The following is an 18,632-nucleotide window of genomic DNA, read 5'->3' as shown; positions in this document are numbered from 1 at the left end:
ATTTTCTACTTCTTGAAGATTAGCTATAGTAGATTAAGAGGTATTTAGATTATAATACTTTAAAGAGGTTGTAAGTAAATAAAAGAGATATGAAAAGCAGATTACAAGAAAGAAGAGAAATAGTAGATCAAACCTACAAAATATATAGGTATATTAATGTCTAGTATATATTATAAGAAATTAGAGTCTTCTTTACTAAACTAAGTTTAAACAAAAACAGGTCTATGAAATATAAAGAAAAGACCTGTGTATGAATAAGCTTACTATTAGCATACAATGTACCAGGGACTATCTGCGTTGGTAGTTGTGTGTTCGGAGAGCAGCACCTGTTTTTCCTTTTTATTATGGAAGAGTTGTTTAGTTGACCAAACGAGCATGGTGTTGAGATTCGGTCAAACGGCTTCTTATTCATTGAAATCTACAAGTCATGACGCCGAGATGTACTTCTTCAGCCCCCGTAGGCGCTCCATGGCCGTGTCCAGCACGTCGTCATTTTTGCACACGGCGAACCGCAGCCAGTCCTCGACAATGTGCGCGTTCCCTGGGGTGAAGAACTCGGTGGGCGGGATGGCGGCGACGCCGAGCTCCTTGATGAGGAACCAGGAGAGTTTGAAGTCGCGCGGGCGCTCGGCGACGTGTGGGGGGAAGTCGTAGTCTTCTGGTAATTTGACCTTGGCCATGTTGACCAGCACAAAGTAGCCGCCCTCTGGGTCCGAGTAGGGCAGATCGAGCTCGTTGAAGACGGCGGTGAACCTGTCCATCTTGGCCTTCATTTCCTTTTTGCTTTCGTCCCAGAAGTTGTGCGCGTCGGCCTGCTCGAAGCCGACCGCGGTTGCTTCTTGCAGCGGCGAGACGGACGAGTAGCAGATGCGCGTGTGGGCAGCTGAGACGTATTTGATCAGGTGCTCCGGGCCGATCAGCCACCCAACGCGCCAGCCTGTGGCATAGAAGTTCTTGCCGCCGGAGCCGACGGTGAGGGTGAGCTTGGCGATTTCGGGAGAGAGGGTGGCGACACGGGTGAAGGGGACGTAGTACAAGCGGTCGTACACTTCGTCGGACAGGATGATGATGTTGTGCTTGACGCACAGCTCGCCGATGGCGGTGAGCTCGTCCTTGGAGAAGACCTTGCCGATGGGGTTGTGGGGCGAGTTGAGGACGATGATGCGGGTCTTGGTGGTGATGGCGGCCTCGAGCTCTTTGATGTCGAGTGTCCACTCTGCGGCCGAGGTCGTCTTGGTGGCGCCGTGCTTGGGCGGGTGCATGGGCACGTAGACGACCCTGCCAGCAGGCATCTCGATGTTGGAGATGTACTGGTCGAAGAAGGGCTCGAAGACGATGACCTCGTCGTCCTTTTCAAGGAAGCCCATGAAGGCGCTCAGCATGCCCTCGTTTGCGCCCGTGGTGATTGTGACCTCGGTGTCCGGGTTGAGGGTGCGGCCGAAGAAGGGCGAGTAGGCGTCGGCGATGGCCTTCTTCAGGCGCGGGCGGCCTTTGGTGGGCGAGTACTGGTTGCAGTCGACCTGGTCCAGGGCAGCCTTTGCGGCGTCGAGGACAAACTGCGGGGGGTTGTAGCCAAAGAAGCCCTGGCCCATGTTGACAATGGGCTTGATGGGCGAGGCAGCGGCGGCCTCGTTGACAATGGACCACACATCTTGCTTCTGGCCAGCGACGCGCGCGGCGGGCTTGAAGGGGTCCTCGCGGCGGGCGGTGGCTGACATTGTGCGGAGGGAGAAGGAGAGGGGGAGGGGTTGGTGGGGTGTGAAGGTGGAGGTGGAGGTGGGGTGTGCGGGAGCTCTGCAGCGTGAGGAGTTGGGAGGACTGCGTCGTGAAGCTGCCGTCGCAATGCGCCTCATGTCAGCTCAAGCAACGAGTGGCCTGGCCCGGATGGCTGCTTGGAGAATGCTCGGCGCTGGGAGAGAAAGAGGTCAGCAGCATCGCAGCTGTGATTGCGTGCTCGTTGCTTCGTTCGTGCGTACAGCCGATGCCGTCACTCTCCAGGGCCGAGGTAGCCCCGCAGCCGGCGACGCGTGGGAAGGCAAGGCGTTGCTGGTTGCTGGAAAAGGGACGGCGGGAGGCCTTCAGCGTAGTTGGAACGGCTGTCCAGATGGAAGAGAAGGCGCCGAGGTCTTGTGACGTCTGTTCAGGCTGCAGATGGACTTGGAATCGCATTGGAGATGTGCTGTACTGTAGTCAATCCACCAAGGACTGTTGGTTGGTAGCCGGCCTTTTCTGCAGTGCTAGAGCCTAGAGCCTGTCACGGCCACGGCCACGGCCACGGCACCATGCTCGACTGTCCCATCTGCCAGAAGCCGGTCAAAGACGACAAGATCAACGAGCACCTCGACAGCGACTGCCGCGACCACCTCGCCGACAATGAGCCGGTGAAGACGCAGACACACAGCTTCTTCACGGCGACCCAACGCCAACGCCCGCCCTCTCCCTCGCCGCCGCTACCACCGCTGCCACCGCTGCCACCGCTGCCACCCAAGACGCCCAAGACACCACCCAAGCGCTCCCACGATGAGGCCACCGAGGGCGCCACCGAGGGCGCCACAGAGGGCGATGCACCCTCGCCCCCCGCAGCCAAGCGCCAACGCCGGCTGCGGGCAGTGGAAGACGCCATGCCCCTGGCAGAGCGTATGAGGCCGACCTCCCTCGACGACGTGTGCGGCCAAGATCTGGTTGGGCCCGGGGGCGTCTTGCGTGGCATGATCGAGCAGGGCCGGCTGCCCTCGATGGTGCTCTGGGGACGTCCGGGCACAGGCAAGACGACAATCAGTCGCCTGATTGCCAACACCTCGGGCGCCCGCTTTGTCGAAATCAACAGCACGAGCACAAAGCTGGAAGAAGTCCGCAAGATCTTTGGCGACGCTGCACGTCACCTCCAGCTCTCCGGCCGCAAGACCATTGTCTTCTGTGACGAGTTGCACCGCTTCTCCAAAACTCAGCAGGACGCCTTCTTGGGCCCCGTCGAGTCGGGCACCATCACCCTCATCGCCGCCACGACCGAGAACCCCAGCTTCAAGGTCATCTCCGCCCTGCTCAGCCGTTGCCGTACCTTCACTCTCGACGACCTGCGCGAGCCCGACCTGGTGCGCATTCTCCAGCGCGCGCTCGCTGCCACCTCCGTCGCCTCGCCGCTCCTCGACGACGACATGCTGATGTACTTTGCCCGCTTCTCCGACGGCGACGCGCGCACTGCGCTGAACCTCCTCGATCTCGCCATCAACTTGTCCAGGAATCCGGACACGACAAAAGAGAAGATGCAGCAAAGCCTGACCAAAACGCTGGTATACGACAGAGCAGGCGACCAGCACTACGACACCATCTCCGCCCTGCACAAGTCTATCCGCGGCTCCGACGCCGACGCCGCCCTCTACTATCTCGCGCGCATGCTGCAGTCTGGTGAAGACCCGCGCTACATTGCCCGCCGCCTGGTCGTCGTGGCCTCCGAGGACGTGGGACTGGCCGACAACGCCATGCTCAGCCTAGCAACAGCAACCTACGACGCCTGTGAGAAGCTTGGTATGCCCGAGTGCCGCATCAACCTCGCCCACTGCGTCACCGCCCTGTCTCTGGCACGCAAGAGCACGAGAGCCTACCGCGGGCTGAACGCCGCCATGCAGGTCCTCGACGAGCCCGGCATGGCGGCCCTCCCCATCCCACACCACATCCGCAACGCCCCGACGCGCCTGATGAAGGACATGGGCTACGGCCATGGCTACAAGTACAACCCAGAGTACCTCGACGGGCGGGTCAAGCAGGAGTACCTCCCCGCCGCGCTCCGAGGCCGCTCGTTTCTGGACGCCAGCGACTTGGGAGACAAGCGAGATCCCGATCTAGACGCTGAGCTGACAGCAGACGAAGACGAAGAGCTCGACGACGAGCTGCGGCCCGAGGTCGATGATAGAGTGCCCACCTCGCCTGTGCTGGAGTAGTTCTCTCCTACCCATGTTAGTAGCTCTACCAATACCGTGCAGGAGTGCAGTAATCAATATCGTATACCCCTCACGTCATGTGTACTCTGTGTTTCTTCCACCATAAAGGTCCCTGGGGTCAGCCATGTTACGTTGCTTCGTTGCTGTGCCGGTGCAGTTGCTTCTTGTGTTGATGCAATTGCTTCTTGTGTTGATGCAATTGCTTCTTGTGTTGATGCAATTGCTTCTTGTGTTGATGCAATTGCTTCTTGTGTTGATGCAATTGCTTCTTGTGTTGATGCAATTGCTTCTTGTGTTGATGCAATTGCTTCTTGTGTTGATGCAATTGCTTCTTGTGTTGATGCAATTGCTTCTTGTGCTGGTGCAATTGCTTCTTGTTCTTGCCTAAACACGTCTTACGTCATGCTCGGTCACACCTAAACCGAGGAGCTGGTGTGCACACCCAAAACGTTCCTGATACCTCTAAGGAAAACTGATGTGCTGGCCACAACGATAGTCTTGGACGCCCTCTCTCTCCTTAACACAGCTCACTCCCCTACCTACAAACTTTGCACACAGTCTCCGACCTCAACTTTGTCGTTGCACCGCATATCCACCTAATCCCCCGCCATCAACACGCAGGCCACCCTCGTCATGTCTATGGTATCACAGACGCTGCAGGGCGCGGTGCTCAGCATCACGTCCAACGTCCTCGCGCAGGGCTTGTCAGCCTACAAGGATAGCGTGCGCGACATCTCACCTGCTTCCTGTGAGCCCTGCTTGCTGACGCGCATCTGCACAGACACCCTTTTCTCTCAACATCAACCAAGTCCTCAAATTCGCCGTCTTCAGCATCGTCAGCAACCCACCAAACATCCTCTGGCAAGGCCTTCTCGAGGACCTCTTCCCCACAAACGTCCCCTCCACCGCGCGCGATCCAGATGTCAAGACGGTCAAGCCTGCCAAGACGGAGAAGAGCAAGAAGAATATATTCATCAAGTTCCTGCTGGACCAGACCATCGGCGCTGTTGTCAACACACTGATGTTCTTGGTGTTCATGGGCTACGTGAATGCACCCCAGCAAGGCACGTTGAGCACACAGAGCAGCTGGGATGTGGTTAGGAAGGAATGCGAGCAAAAGCTGTGGCCGATGATCATGGACGGATACAAGTTCTGGCCGGCCATCAGCCTGATCAGCTTCGTCTGGGTGCCAGTGGATAAGAGGGTAGTCTTTGGGTGCTCGGTCGGCGTGGCTTGGGGCATCTATCTTAGCCTCATGGCTGGTGCGTAATCGGGCGGACGGGGCACGCCGGGCCTGACGACAACGAGGACGGTGGAGAATCGGCTGCCAGGCAGCGGGCTGGCGGGCACAGTGAGCTGATATGCAAGTCGGTTTGGCCGACATGTACAAGCAGCAGCATGTACATTCACAGCGGCAAGAGGCTACAAACATGCAAAACGACGGCCGCGCGGGCTTCCTCTGACAGCTGGTCCACTTCGGCTTCATAGCTGCAGCTTGCTTGCGAGCTTTCGACGTAGCGGCGAATATCCTGGGACCATTGTTGGGCATCCCTGCAAGCTTCCTCGCTATCTATTCCCCTTTTGTCTATCGTTACTGCCGTGAGCAAATCTGTCAAGACTGACAGTGATGGATATGCACAGGCTGCAGACACGAGAACCAGGTCGGGAGGCACAAATGGCTTTCCACCGCCAACTTCACACGGCCCAGAAAATGCTGTATGATAAGCAAAGCGGGAGTGGCTGACTGGCATAGGTGGTCAAGATTGCTCAAGATACGGCTATAAGCACTACTACAGAGTCGACAGTTCATGACCTTCCTGGGTCCGTCATCTTCGTTGACATGACCCACGTGCTATGATGGATGGATGCGCAGGCGAAAGCTGCACGCAGGCATCTGGTCCACGGCTAATAGCGAGCTGGCTTTGCGAACCCGGGCGGACATGACTCCTTCGCGCAAACCAGAATTCTCATCCTCGCCTTGATGCGGTGTCAGAGCCTAGCGATGATGGACTGAAAGCTCAAGGTAGAGCTGTCAGGGCCGAAGCGAGGCTGGTTGGAGGACAAACCAATCTGCGTAGGAAGACCACGTCGCTTCCTTCGCGCCACCCCATGGATGCGCGTACCGATTGATGCATAAGTCCAGAAGGCCAGAAAGGAAGGCCCTCGGCTCTAATCCGCATCGAAAGCGTTTTCGACCTTCTTCAAGGGTGCCAAGCGGCGACAGTGCAGCTGCATCCCCTGCTCAGCTCTCCTTTCCCGTGTTGGTTCACCCATCGTCAGCCTCGTCCAGTATGTGTGTCGGCTCTGAACCATACATCATCAATGTCCACGGTCTAGGTACCGGCCAAACCTCGTTATTGGAACGTGGCTTGCGCTACCAGAGCCTCGTAATCTTGTGTCCGGGAAACCAAAGTATACCGGGATGCCACCAAATCACGATTTGCGGCACCAACAACCCAATCGCGATGTTACCAATCGCGATGTTGAGATAACAGCCAATATCGCTATATATAGGGGCCACACCTTGATACCAAACTGCACGCTAGACACGGATACTTGCAGAAGCTCAAACTCCAGAAGCCTGTTGATGCGGCAATATGCAGGCGCTGCATATCGAAACCTGTGCATTCCGAATAGTCATAGTTCCCGCTATCGAATCTTGTTAGTGCAGGCGGCGCCGCAGTAGCGCGAAGCCTTGCAGAGTCTAAAGCAGCGAAAGTATCGAAACTCTGGCGTGTGGCTGGTGAGCCGGCGCGACTGAGTTGCCCCGGGGTTAGAACTCGGTCCACTATCGCAAGGACCTCGCAGATCGGTCCAGGCGGACTCTGCGGACGTCGACAGGGCTGCGGCAACTGTCAAAACCAATCAGGTAGCGCTATTTGGACAAGAGCCGCTTGACAACCAAATCCATTGATTCCCTCCGGGAGAGCTGAGTACCCACAGTTTTGGCCCTGTGCACGACCCTGCTCCGTGGAGCACTGCTGCCCTAGGACAGCGTGGTGTGTCGCGCTTCAACCTGTTGGCGACGCTAAGCATCTTGTGTGAGCCACATCCCAACATGGCGACCAAGCTCGAGCTATCCAGGAACCGAATCTGGTTCGGAAGAGTCTGTCGCTACCACTTACAGGCCTGGGAACGGCGACGTTCTAGCCGTTCTTACTAAAAACAGACGCTGTCAAAGTCGGAGTTCATAACTTCCAACAGATCACGCTCTCTTTCTTCTCGAACAACCACCATCCATCCATCCTTTTCGTGAAACACCACCGTCGCTCGTTTTTGGGGTGAGCTCGAAGCAAACTTGCACTTCCTACGGCGATACCCTTCCATTTGACCATCCATCACCGTTGGAACATTGGCATAAGCCAACGGCTCCAGACATGGCTTCCTTTGGCAACGAGAAGTACTCAGGCGAGGCTGACGCCGACCGCATTGAACCTCACAACCCCTTCGCTACACCAGGAGCGCAAACACCAAACACACTCACTCCCCGTGGCTCTCACCAGAACTCGAGGTCAGTCAGCAGAGATGGCTCCAGTTCTGCCTACCGCAGTGCAAACACCCCGACCTACTTCCGTTCTCGACGAGTGAAGAAGGGCGAGGTCGAGAAGCCCTGGCTCGACAGGAAAGACCCAAGGGAGAAGTGGGTCACCATCATCCCCATTGCCGGTCTTGTCCTCGGTCTCATCATCACTTGCATCCTCATCTGGGATGGTGTTCGAAGTGTAGCCGTCCACAAGTACTGCCCAGTCTACACCGACGACTTCTCCTCGTGGAACGAGAACGTCTGGACGAAAGAGGTCGAAGTTGGTGGCTACGGGTAAGTCATCCGCAGTTGGGATAGAGAGTTCAATAACTGACAGCGTGTTCAGCAATGGTCAGTTCGATGAGACGACCAACACCGAAGAGAACGTCTTCATCAAGGACGGCGTCCTCGTCATCAAGCCCACCCTGCAGGACGATAGCTTGATCAACAACGACAACGTCATTGACCTCCGTGGCAACGGCTGCACTGGCCCCAAGTGGACCGACTGTGTTGCGGTCACCAACACCACCAACGGCACAATTGTCAACCCTGTCAAGTCTGGACGCATCAACACCAAGCTTGGTGCTTCCATCAAGTACGGTCGCATCGAAGTAGAGGCCAAGCTCCCTGCTGGCGACTGGCTGTGGCCCGCTATCTGGATGTTGCCCAAGGACAACGTCTATGGCGAGTGGCCCCGCTCTGGTGAGATTGACATCATGGAGTCTCGCGGAAACAACTACACGTACTCCCAGGGTGGAAACAACATTGCTTCCAGCACCCTTCACTTTGGTCCCGACACAGCCAACGATGGCTGGTGGCGTAACAACGTCAAGCGCAAGGCTCTGCACACCACGTACGCCGCTGGCTACAACATCTTTGGTGTCGAGGTTTGTACCCCCATGTGTACCCTGCACTACCCAGGCTAACTCTGTTCCAGTGGTCCGAGAAGTACATCTTCACCTACATCAACACACGTCTTCTGCAGGTCATGTACACGCACTTTGACGAGCCCTTCTTTGAGTATGGTCGCTTCCCCCTGGCCGACAGCAACGGCACGCGTCTTGACAACCCTTGGGCGGCCACTGGCAGCAACACGTCGCCCTTCGATCAGGACTTCTACCTCATCATCAACGTCGCTGTCGGTGGAACCAACGGCTGGTTCGAGGATGGCAAGTCAGCCAAGCCATGGCTCGACGGCTCCAGTACGGCCAAGAAGGACTTCTGGCAGGCCAAGGACCAGTGGTACCCTACGTGGGAGAAGAATGGCCAGATGGAGGTTAAGAGTGTGAAGATGTGGCAGCAGTCTGGTTACAACGGTTGCAACGCGTAGTCGCGGTTCGAGGGACATGCATGAGACTTGACGTTGGAGGCGTTTGGTGTACGGGGTGGCTTCAACGGCGATCGGCGCCTTTGGCCGCGCTGAGCTGATGACAACAGCTACGAATATACAACCTAGATAGCATAATTTCTATTCATTGACTTGCACACCAATGCATTCCGAGGTCGCGTGTAGCGAAACGAGTGCTCCAAGCGCACGGCACTCCCGCTCGGAAATGCTGACTTTGGTCCAGGGGTTGGAGAATGGTGTGACAAGGGTTCGACGGTTCGACTCAGCAGGGTCCACTGCTAACCCTGTACCTTGCAGAAATCCTCGTTTGACAAGCAAGACGCCCAAGTCGCACCGGGCACCGCTCCGTCCTCGAGTGACGGATTTTCTCTCAGCAACCTTGTCGCCAATTCGACGTCACCACTAGGTAGATCCGTAGACACTTACACCTGCACCACCCCCTGCTGCTGCTGCTGCTGCTGCTGCAGGGCAAGATAGATACAATCGGCTCAAAAACCTTGTCGGCTTGGCCGTGACAAGGTCATACAGCCACCAAATTGCTGCATATCGCCTCAACAGCTTGCTTCAACACGAACGCCATCGCAGACCCTGTTCAGCCCACCAAGCGCCCCGGCAGCTGCCAACTAGCAGCAAGGTGAGTGCGTCGTCCATGGCGCTCCATCGCTCCAGTCTCAGCCTCACCATTTCGCCACACCTCATGTGCCCTTTCGCTTCGTTACAAATACTTACGCACCCTACCGCAACATTCCGGCTGGACGGCGCTATCTCAGGCCCCAAAGTATCCAACCCGCCTAAAAACAGCTTTGGGTTCGCTGGGGCCAGACCACAAGGACTAGTGGCCTCCATCACCGCGCACCCCCGGCCCGCGACGCCGCCGACTCGACTCGTTCGGTGCCTCGAACGGGATCTCAGGTTCTCAGGCACCCCCCCGTCTAGGCTTATCGCCGCTCTATCACTGCACCGCCACATGCAAGGAGAATGACCAGCATGTTGGATTTGGGGTTAGCGCCAACGCTATCAGAACAAAGAGACATGCTCGCCGTTTGATCCTGGTGTTCCAGACTATCGACTGACCCACCAATGTGAGCTAATGGTCGCTTTGCCCTACCCCCCGCTGTTCCTCAGTCTCGGTCCCCAGGGTCACAGTGTGTGCCATGGTAGAGGTACTCGCTCGGGAGAACACGTTTTTCCAAGAAAACGGCCTTGATTGTGAGGTTCAGGGACCTCGGGATGGGTCGTCGTTTTCCGACCGTGGGTTGCGTAGAGTCGCGACCTTCCTGATGGGACTAAGAGTGCGCCAGCCTGTGGTGGACAGATGCAGGATCCTGGGAGACCGGTAAAGTACCGTGAGTCAAGCGAGCTGCACGTTTGGGCCGAGAAACACTATCACATCTGTCAGGCAGTAAAGTTGGAGTCGGCCAACACATCCTGCAGCGATGGTTTGTTGGGGCTTGACATCATGCAGATCTCGCGCTTATCCAACATTTTAGGCTGAGGCTGTCCCTCCGAGGGAACCACTGTGGATGTCACTACGACCGTCATCATGAACACCGCTCGAGACAATGTGGTGCATACCTTGCCACAGTGACACGTTAGCAGTGGTACGCTTGAGCTGTCAAACCTGTAGAGAGCCAAGCATCCCGATCCAGGATACGATCGAGCTCTGACAGCCTTGCTCGAGGATCCTCACATGTGGTCGTATCCACCACGGACGCCTTCGCTCACGCTCGGCGTGCGGGAGATGAGCATTTTAGCATGCACGGTGGGCAAGAAACAGCCCGTCTCATTACGATTGGCTGAAACGCACCAGGAACACACTTAGTTTAGGCAATTATCGTCCAGCAAAACTAGCTAGGGACCAAATGGCGCTAGCTGAGCTGGTGTGGGGCTGTATCGCCGACTACGCTCAGCCCCTGACAATTACAACGTGATGGTCAAACACCGCTGTCTTGCTCGTACCTTGGAGCATATCCCTCTACGCGACGTGGCGTTTGTGATGGAAGCTGTCGGGTCTTGGCGTTCGTCGAGGCTTCGTCCGCGCTGGCCAGAAATCTTTTAGGGGGGGTTTTTTTTTTTTGAGAAGCCAAGCATGGCTCGGCTTGTCGGTTCGATGGTACGACCGGTCAATAGTGAGGATGTTCTCAAATCCTGCTCGTCAGGTAGGTTCCAGATGCACTCAGGTGCAGCTGAATACGTCGGTACAAGGATGCTCACATGCAATGTGCCGTCGCGTACGTGTGCTACAGCCACCTCTAATCTGTGCATGGGCCACCTTGGACCTGCGGATTGTCAATCCTTGCCAGAGCTTGTTGACTTGACATGGTCAGCATCTCGATGAGGCCACGGCCTCTTAGCTTGTTCTGGTCTATCACTTCTGCTAGCCTACAATCAAGTATCCGCCCGACTAGTTGATACTGACAGAAGTTTGGCCCGTGCCGAGCGAGCTCGTTCTTCAGCTGCCCACTTTGCATGGCCCGAGTCTAGTTTCTTGCAACTGTCAATCGCTAGTCTGGCATCAAGCAGTGTTGGGCTACCTATCTTTTCAATCGACGGTTCAGGTGTTCTAGTCCTGGCGCCACGCTGTGGTATCATGGTAAATAAGATCAAACTCGGATCTCCTCTTACCTATTCTATATTTGTTGAACCTTAACAAGCGAGAGTTACCAGTCTGACGTCCGCTTTCGTTGTTATTCAAGTGCCCATCACCCGCGGCTGATCCCACTTTCGTCCACGACACATTCACTCACTCTCCGTCGATCGTTGACCAGTGGCATCACACTCCACAAGACATCATCATAAACACTCGCTTCTCCTATAGACACCCACATTCGTTAATCAACACACGTTAATCAACATGAGCAACAACGTCTTCGAGACGCCGGCGCTCAGCACCCAGTCGTCGGTGGATGACTTCTCACAGAATGCAAGCGGTACACAGACACCACGGAGCACAAGAGCGTCGCAGAGGCTCGGGCGACACAAGTCGTCGTTCATCATGGAGTCGCTTCCTCCTCCATCACCATCATGGACACCTGCACCGTCAATCGGACCCATGAGCGGTACCACCACAGCGCGCACATCGCGACGAAACTCCTTCACCTCTATGCACTCCATTGCGAGTCATGGCATCATGGAAGAGATCAAGCACGAGGCTATGGTCAACTTCCTCTTCCAACAGCAGTGCAGTAAGTGTTGCGGTGTCTGCACCATGGGCACCTTGACTAACGCTCAACCTTAGAGAAGCTGTGGATTAGCAACGGCACTGGCAGCGTTGAAGGCGTACTTGTCCGTAAATCGCGAGGCAACTACGCAGCCTGCCCACCTTCGTTGGCCGAGTCTGCGCTTGGCTACTACGCATCGCTCATCAACCTTCCAGTCGTCATCACAGTCAACTCTCGTGTGATTCAGACCTTCGTTCAGTACACACCTGATGCGACCGATGTCCCTCTCGGCAAGGGTCTCCACATCCAGATCCTCCCTTCCATCGATGACCTCCCCAAGGCTCGTAAGAACCAGGGTGCTGCTTTCCTTGCGTCCGAGCAACTGCTCCTTGTCTGGGACGATGACCCAAACGCCATCTTCGCTCGCGCTGTACACATCGAGGACGAGCTGATGAAGCTTGTCTGGAGGGCTGGTGAGCCTGAGCAGGAGGAAGACTCAAACGAGAAAAAGGGCCCTGCCGTGGTCGAGACTGAGATTGACGAGGAGACTGGCGAGTACAAGCCCGAGAACCGTCCCACAAACATCATGAACGGTGTGTTGGTTGGATGCACTCTGGTCATCATCACCGTGATGTTGGGTCTGGGATTCAAACAGATTGCCGTCCAGGTCATGGTCGACCACAACTACGTCCGCATCGCTTTCTTGATCTTGATCCCCGTCCAGATCTTCTTCACTCTCTTCTTCGCACAGGTCATTGTCGGTTGTATCGCCCAGATGATCGGACCCATTCGCCAGATGAAGAGCAACTCCAGGTACTACTCTGCGCTCCTTCCCCGTCGCATTACCGGCAAGCTTCCCCACATCACCGTCCAGTGCCCTGTTTACAAGGAGGGTCTCCACTCCGTTATTGCGCCCACCGTCAAGTCGCTCAAGGCTGCCATGGCTACCTACGAGCTCCAGGGTGGTTCTGCCAACATCTTCATCAACGACGACGGTCTTCAAATCATCGACGAGGAGGAGCGCCAGGCACGTATCGAGTTCTACCAGGACCACAGCATTGGCTGGACTGCCCGACCCAAGCACGGCGAGGATGGATTCGTCCGCAAGGGAAAGTTCAAGAAGGCGTCTAACATGAACTTTGGTCTCATGCTTAGCAACAATGTCGAAGAGAGGCTCCTCTCCGTTTCGCGTGATGAGTCTTGGACCCAGGACGACGAGGCCAAGGAGTACGAACACTGCCTCAAGGAAGTTGTTGAGGAACACGGCCGCGCCTGGGCTGATGGCAACATCCGTATCGGTGACTACATCATCCTGATCGATTCTGATACCCGTGTGCCAGTCGACTGCTTCCTCGACGCTGCCTCCGAAATGGAGCAGTCTCCTGAAGTTGGTATCATGCAATTCTCTTCCGGTGTCATGCAGGTTGTCCACAACTACTTCGAGAACGGGTAAGCATGGCTTAATCACATTGCCTGTATGAGCGCGCAACTAACAGTTTTCAGTATCACTTTCTTCACCAACATGGTCTACACTGCTATTCGTTACACTGTCGCCAACGGTGACGTTGCTCCTTTCGTCGGCCACAACGCTATTCTCCGCTGGTCTGCCGTTCAGCAGGTCTCGTACTTTGACGAGGACAACTACGAGAAGTTCTGGTCAGAGTCCCACGTCTCCGAGGATTTCGACATGTCTCTGCGTCTCCAGGTCAACGGCTACATCATCCGTCTCGCAGCGTGGGCCGGCGATGGTTTCAAGGAGGGTGTCTCCCTTACCGTCTACGACGAGCTTGCCCGTTGGGAGAAGTACGCCTACGGCTGCAACGAGCTTTTGTTCAACCCCATGCGCTTCTGGATCACTCGTGGACCCTTTACTCCTCTTTTCCGCAGCTTCTTGTTCTCCAACATTCGCTTCACCTCCAAGGTCACCATCATCTCGTACATTGGAACCTACTACGCCATTGGCGCTGCCTGGATCATGACAGTGGCCAACTACTTCGCTGTCGGGTGGTTCAACGGTTACCTCGACAAGTACTACCTCGACTCGTGGAAGGTGTGGTTCTCGATTGTCATTGTCTTCACTGGTCTCGGTAACTTGTCGCTCGCTATCATGCGCTACCGCATTGGTGACAAGGGCTTCTTTGCCTCGCTCTTCGAGAACATCAAGTGGATCCTCATGATGGCTACCTTCCTCGGTGGTCTCTCCCTGCACGTCTCCTCGGCCCTTCTCGCTCACATGTTCGAGTACAACATGCAGTGGGGCGCCACGTCCAAGGAAGCCGAGTTCTCCAACTTCTTCATCGAAGTACCCAAGGTCCTCAAGAGCTTCAAGTACTCTATTGCCTTCGGTCTGTTTGGTATTGCTGGCATGGTTGTTCTTGCCGTCGGCCCCTTCATTCCCTACGGCTGGCAGATCACCGATTTCGTTGCCATCCTTCCCATGGCCATGGTCTGCGGATCGCACTTGCTGTTGCCGATTGCGCTCAACCCTGCGCTCATGACATTCACTTTTTAAGTTTCTTACTCTACTGTGTTTTGGCGCTCTATCGAGCCGGCGAGCTCCCCTGTCGTTATCCGCTGGAAGTTTCCACGTACATACCATCTGCATTGCAAGGCGCAATACACTCACTTCACCTGCGAATGAGTACATAAAGATAGACATATAATGTAATCAGAAACACGCCCAAATTCTTCACTCTTGCCGGTTGTCTGTGACTTGGAGATTCATCGTGAGGAGTGGGATAACGAAGCTAATTCCTTGTTCAGGAAGGTGGTATCTGCACGTGGGGTCGGTATACCGCATGAGGTAACCCCACCGAGTCATCATCACCACCACCACCACCACCACCATCTGATTGCGACGCAGCATCAACCAGGCCGACATTCGGACCACACATGGCAAGATACCAGACGAGCACATGAACAATCCAACTCGAGCCTTTCTAGCAGTCAACCCACAACCGCACTCCCGACCTTACCACCCACAACCAACCAAACCAACGATGCCGTACGCCCCCAAAATCGGAGACCCAATCTCCTCCCTCGACACTCCCTCCATGATCGTCGACCTGACCCAGATGGAATCCAACATCACTGCGCTCATGACCCAGCTGCTCCCCACAGGCGTCTCCATCCGGCCGCACAGCAAAACGACAAAAAGCGCCGTGCTGGCGCAGAAGCTCATCGCGGCGGGCGCAAAGGGGGCGTGCGTGGCCAAGCTCAGCGAAGCAGAGGTCATGTGCGCAAGGGGTGTGAGCGACCTGCTCATCACGTGCGAGATCGTGGGACCGGCCAAGGTCGCGCGGCTGGTCGAGTTGTTCCGAGAGCATCGGGGGATTAGGATCGTGGTGGATAGCGAGGAGGGCGCTAGGGCTGTCGAGGCGGGGATTGCCGCCGCGCGCATCGAGGATCGCATTCTCACGCTTGTCGATCTCGATGTGGGATTGCATCGGACCGGGGTCCAGCCTGGTGAGCCTGCGTTGCGGCTTGCGGGTGTGGTGGCCGAGTTGCCGCATCTTAGGTTGATTGGGGTGCAGGGCTACGAGGGGCATTTGCAACATGTGCATGGTGTGGAGGAGCGGAAGAGGTTGTGTTTGGAGAGCATGAGGATCTTGGTGGATACGGCCGAGGCGTTTAGGAAGCAGGGCCATCAGATTGATGTTGTCACGACTGGCGGCACGGGCACGGCGGAGTTCTGTGTCACAGTCCCCGGCGTTACGGAGGTACAGCCGGGGAGCTTCTTGTTCATGGATACGGATTATAGGAATGCGGTGGGGACGAAGTACTCGAACAGCTTGACGATCCTCGCTACCGTCATCAGCAAACAGGGTCCGAAGAGCATCACCATCGACGCAGGGTTGAAATCGCTCACGACGGACAGCGGACTGGCCGAGTGCAAGACACTGGGGTACACATACGGCGTGTTGGGCGATGAGCACGGGTCGTTATCGTGGACGGATGGAGCGGATTTGAAGATTGGGGATCGTGTCGAGATGGTACCGAGTCACATTGATCCTACGATCAATTTGCACGACTTCTACTACGCACATCGGAACGGTGTCATTGAAGAGATCTGGCCAGTTGACGCAAGAGGGAAGGTTCAGTAGACTCGGGATGAGGTGGAGCGTATTTTGCTTTTAGACCGGTAATAGGCACGTATGCCAGGGGACCTTTCCCCATCAAAACACTCTGCTGCACATTACGTTCTGGTGGAGATCGTGATGTCGTAGTGGTGTTTGCTTGGCCTAATCAAAAGTCAGTACTTGTGCTTATAGTCTCAGGACAGCATTGCGATTCCATGGATCATAGTCGGTCGTTCGTAGCGGTTCTCCAGCTCTTTGCCCGACTTCCCACCTGAAGGATCAAAACCGAGTGCATACTCTCACTGAGCCAAACGATTCGAGGCAACAGCCAACGACGAGCTGTCTCGGATTATTTCAAGCTTCAGTGCGCCAGACAACACATCGGCCTTCGATACCATGTCCAGGAAAGTCACGGAAATTCTCTAGATAGCAGTCGATGACGAGATCTAGATCAAGGGGCCTTGAGTGCAAGTTGAGCTCGCCGGCCTTATCCAGAGCGTCGATTGAAGTGAGTAGTGGCGGGCTTATAGGTTCCACTAGACTGCAGAACATATCTGAATCATCCCCACCTGACACGTCGATCAGCCACGATCTCAAGGTACACATGCCGAAGCGAGCATGTAGATACTACGTACCAATGAGTCCATACACGTCGTCTGCGATGTTCAGTCTCAGTTGAGGGGCTTTCATCACTTCCCACGACTTGTCGACGCTTTAGTCATTCGAGACTGAATAAGGCATTCAAAGCACTGGTACGTACTATGTTCTTGCCGAGCTCGCGCAAGCCCGAATCATGCCAATGAGAAGAGCTATGCACATGAGAGTTGTCAGGGTCTCAGTACCTACCTTTTAAGCAAAGGCCGTCGAATCGCTGTCAAGCACCCCGCATGATGACCCACTTGTGACCTTTGTATTACCCAACATGCAGCGCCGAGGATGTCCATGGAGTCTCCGGCCAGCAAACCAGGCATTTACATCTGCGTCCGTGTCTCGGACATGCTTGTGTTTTCCGCTGTGCCGTTGTGTGCGTTGCAAAGTCTAGATGTCGAACTGGGAGCGATGAAAGCATGTGTAGTCATGTGAGGCGGGATTCAGCTGTTTCGAGCGCCCAGGCTGAGTCTGTCAGCAATCGGCGCTGTTCTTGCGGGGTTTGAGCATACATTGAGTCTTCTCACACACTCTCTGTGAGGTGGGGGACTCACAAGTTGGGGCTCGGGAAGGTCGCGAGAATGCTCAGTTCCAGAGGAATCGGAGAAATTAGAGACATTTGAACAGCTGGAGGAGTCGGATGATTCAGAAGAACATAACTCAGACACGCGACGTCGGCCAGGCGGATCTCTCTGAAGACTCTCGTCAGAACGATGATCAGAGAAATCAGAAGACGAAGCCCCTCCAGTACACATCCTTGTTGAAGTAAACCACTCTCAGGATGACCTATCATGTGGCGCTTCGAAGGAGGCATTGTATTCTGGAGTCCACAGAATTTTTCTCGTCTTTCCATGATACGTTATCAGCGGAATGGTAGTGAGCCTTTTAAACTGTATCCTACACCCGCATGGGAGTCTGGTACTTGGTGCGACGTCAAGCTATTCGTCGTTGTCGCCAAAACGCGGATCGCACGCGACACACGTGCATCGCAACGCGAATATCAACAATGACTACCTACTCAAGGGGAGATCAGCAGAGACCTCGAAGCCATAGCCGCCCACTTAGACAAGCCGAATGCAACCTTGGACGACCAAAGGCGCCAGGCTGTGAGGGCCTGCACGACAGGCTGATGGTGCCATTCTGTTTGTGAGCATCATCTAGGCCAGAACGAAGACCGCCGAGATGATCGCTCTTGCAGGCACGCGTATGTGGCGCATGATGCACCTTCATGCGGTTTTCAGTGGTGGAGATGGTGAGAAGGATTGCAGGTTTGTTGTTCGGGGTCTGCTTGCAGGGGAAAGCGCGACAGCTCACTGGTCCGTGCCTCGGCCCGCATGCCTCTCCTCTTCTCTTCTTCAACATCACATTCCACTGGCGTCATCGAAGTATGTCTCAAGCCTTTCCCATGGACGCAACGACGATTCCACAATCTGTGGCCAACATCGTTTGTACAACCTGCAATGTCTTTCACACCGCTGCAAGCTCCTGCCAAACATCAACGATACATCTGGCGACATTCAGCCACCGTGACAAGTGGCCCTGGAGTTAGTTGTGCAGCGAGCAGGTAATGCCACAATGTTACACAGATCCAATTCTGCGGCCCACCCGCATGCTTACGGCTCCTCGCGTTCCCATGCTGCTGTGTCTGGCTGCATTGAGACACTTGTTGCTTTTTTCGGCTGACCCGGGCTTGACCGTGGAGCAGCACCAGCGCGTGGGTTGAGTCCACAAGATGTGAGAGCTGGTGTACTGCCATGTGAGTGTTCCCTCGGAGTGGGGTTGAGCTATATGTCACCATTCTAGGCATATCAAGACTAGCTCTGCCCTCACTTGAATGCAAGCTGTGGAATCTCGAGACCTTTCCAGATGATGCAGGTGCTGAGAGACACATGCGAGCTTCGGGACGATCCGAATCCTACGACAGTGGACCACCAT

At 55.4% G+C, this 18,632-nt stretch overlaps 6 protein-coding genes across 6 annotated transcripts, besides 4 other annotated features; 5 read left to right on the top strand and 1 right to left on the bottom strand.

Moving 5' to 3' along the window:
• Window positions 1-425: 425 nt before the first annotated feature.
• On the bottom strand, window positions 426-1,718 carry EKO05_0006526 (Kynurenine--oxoglutarate transaminase; the record flags this gene model as incomplete). Its single annotated transcript, XM_038946142.1, has 1 exon — window positions 426-1,718. One exon carries the CDS (start codon window positions 1,716-1,718, stop codon window positions 426-428), a length of 1,293 nt encoding a protein of 430 aa, XP_038798021.1.
• Window positions 1,719-1,723: 5 nt separating this feature from the next.
• Window positions 1,724-1,784: a tandem repeat.
• A 498-nt stretch (window positions 1,785-2,282) lies between these two features.
• On the top strand, window positions 2,283-3,938 carry EKO05_0006525 (DNA-dependent ATPase mgs1; the record flags this gene model as incomplete). Its single annotated transcript, XM_038946141.1, has 1 exon — window positions 2,283-3,938. One exon carries the CDS (start codon window positions 2,283-2,285, stop codon window positions 3,936-3,938), a length of 1,656 nt encoding a protein of 551 aa, XP_038798020.1.
• Window positions 2,448-2,485: a tandem repeat.
• A 633-nt stretch (window positions 3,939-4,571) lies between the features above and the next one.
• On the top strand, window positions 4,572-5,208 carry EKO05_0006524 (uncharacterized protein; the record flags this gene model as incomplete). Its single annotated transcript, XM_038940588.1, has 2 exons — window positions 4,572-4,661; window positions 4,720-5,208. The coding sequence occupies 2 exons, from the start codon at window positions 4,572-4,574 to the stop codon at window positions 5,206-5,208; spliced, it is 579 nt and encodes a 192-aa protein (XP_038798019.1).
• A 2,107-nt stretch (window positions 5,209-7,315) lies between these two features.
• On the top strand, window positions 7,316-8,791 carry EKO05_0006523 (uncharacterized protein; the record flags this gene model as incomplete). The annotated part of the gene is made up of 3 exons (XM_038940306.1): window positions 7,316-7,755; window positions 7,808-8,348; window positions 8,399-8,791. The coding sequence occupies 3 exons, from the start codon at window positions 7,316-7,318 to the stop codon at window positions 8,789-8,791; spliced, it is 1,374 nt and encodes a 457-aa protein (XP_038798018.1).
• Window positions 8,792-9,249: 458 nt separating this feature from the next.
• Window positions 9,250-9,274: a tandem repeat.
• A 2,389-nt stretch (window positions 9,275-11,663) lies between these two features.
• On the top strand, window positions 11,664-14,482 carry EKO05_0006522 (uncharacterized protein; the record flags this gene model as incomplete). The annotated part of the gene is made up of 3 exons (XM_038940608.1): window positions 11,664-11,994; window positions 12,048-13,419; window positions 13,474-14,482. 3 exons carry the CDS (start codon window positions 11,664-11,666, stop codon window positions 14,480-14,482), a joined length of 2,712 nt encoding a protein of 903 aa, XP_038798017.1.
• Window positions 14,483-14,788: 306 nt separating this feature from the next.
• Window positions 14,789-14,817: a tandem repeat.
• Window positions 14,818-14,885: 68 nt separating this feature from the next.
• Window positions 14,886-16,073, top strand: EKO05_0006521 (uncharacterized protein; the record flags this gene model as incomplete). Its single annotated transcript, XM_038946140.2, has 1 exon — window positions 14,886-16,073. The coding sequence occupies one exon, from the start codon at window positions 14,886-14,888 to the stop codon at window positions 16,071-16,073; it is 1,188 nt and encodes a 395-aa protein (XP_038798016.2).
• Window positions 16,074-18,632: the final 2,559 nt, after the last annotated feature.

The sequence above is a fragment of the Ascochyta rabiei genome, chromosome 10 (genome assembly GCF_004011695.2).
Source record: "Ascochyta rabiei chromosome 10, complete sequence".
NCBI classification, from domain to species: domain Eukaryota; kingdom Fungi; phylum Ascomycota; class Dothideomycetes; order Pleosporales; family Didymellaceae; genus Ascochyta; species Ascochyta rabiei.
This window is presented reverse-complemented; position numbering and strand designations above follow the sequence as displayed.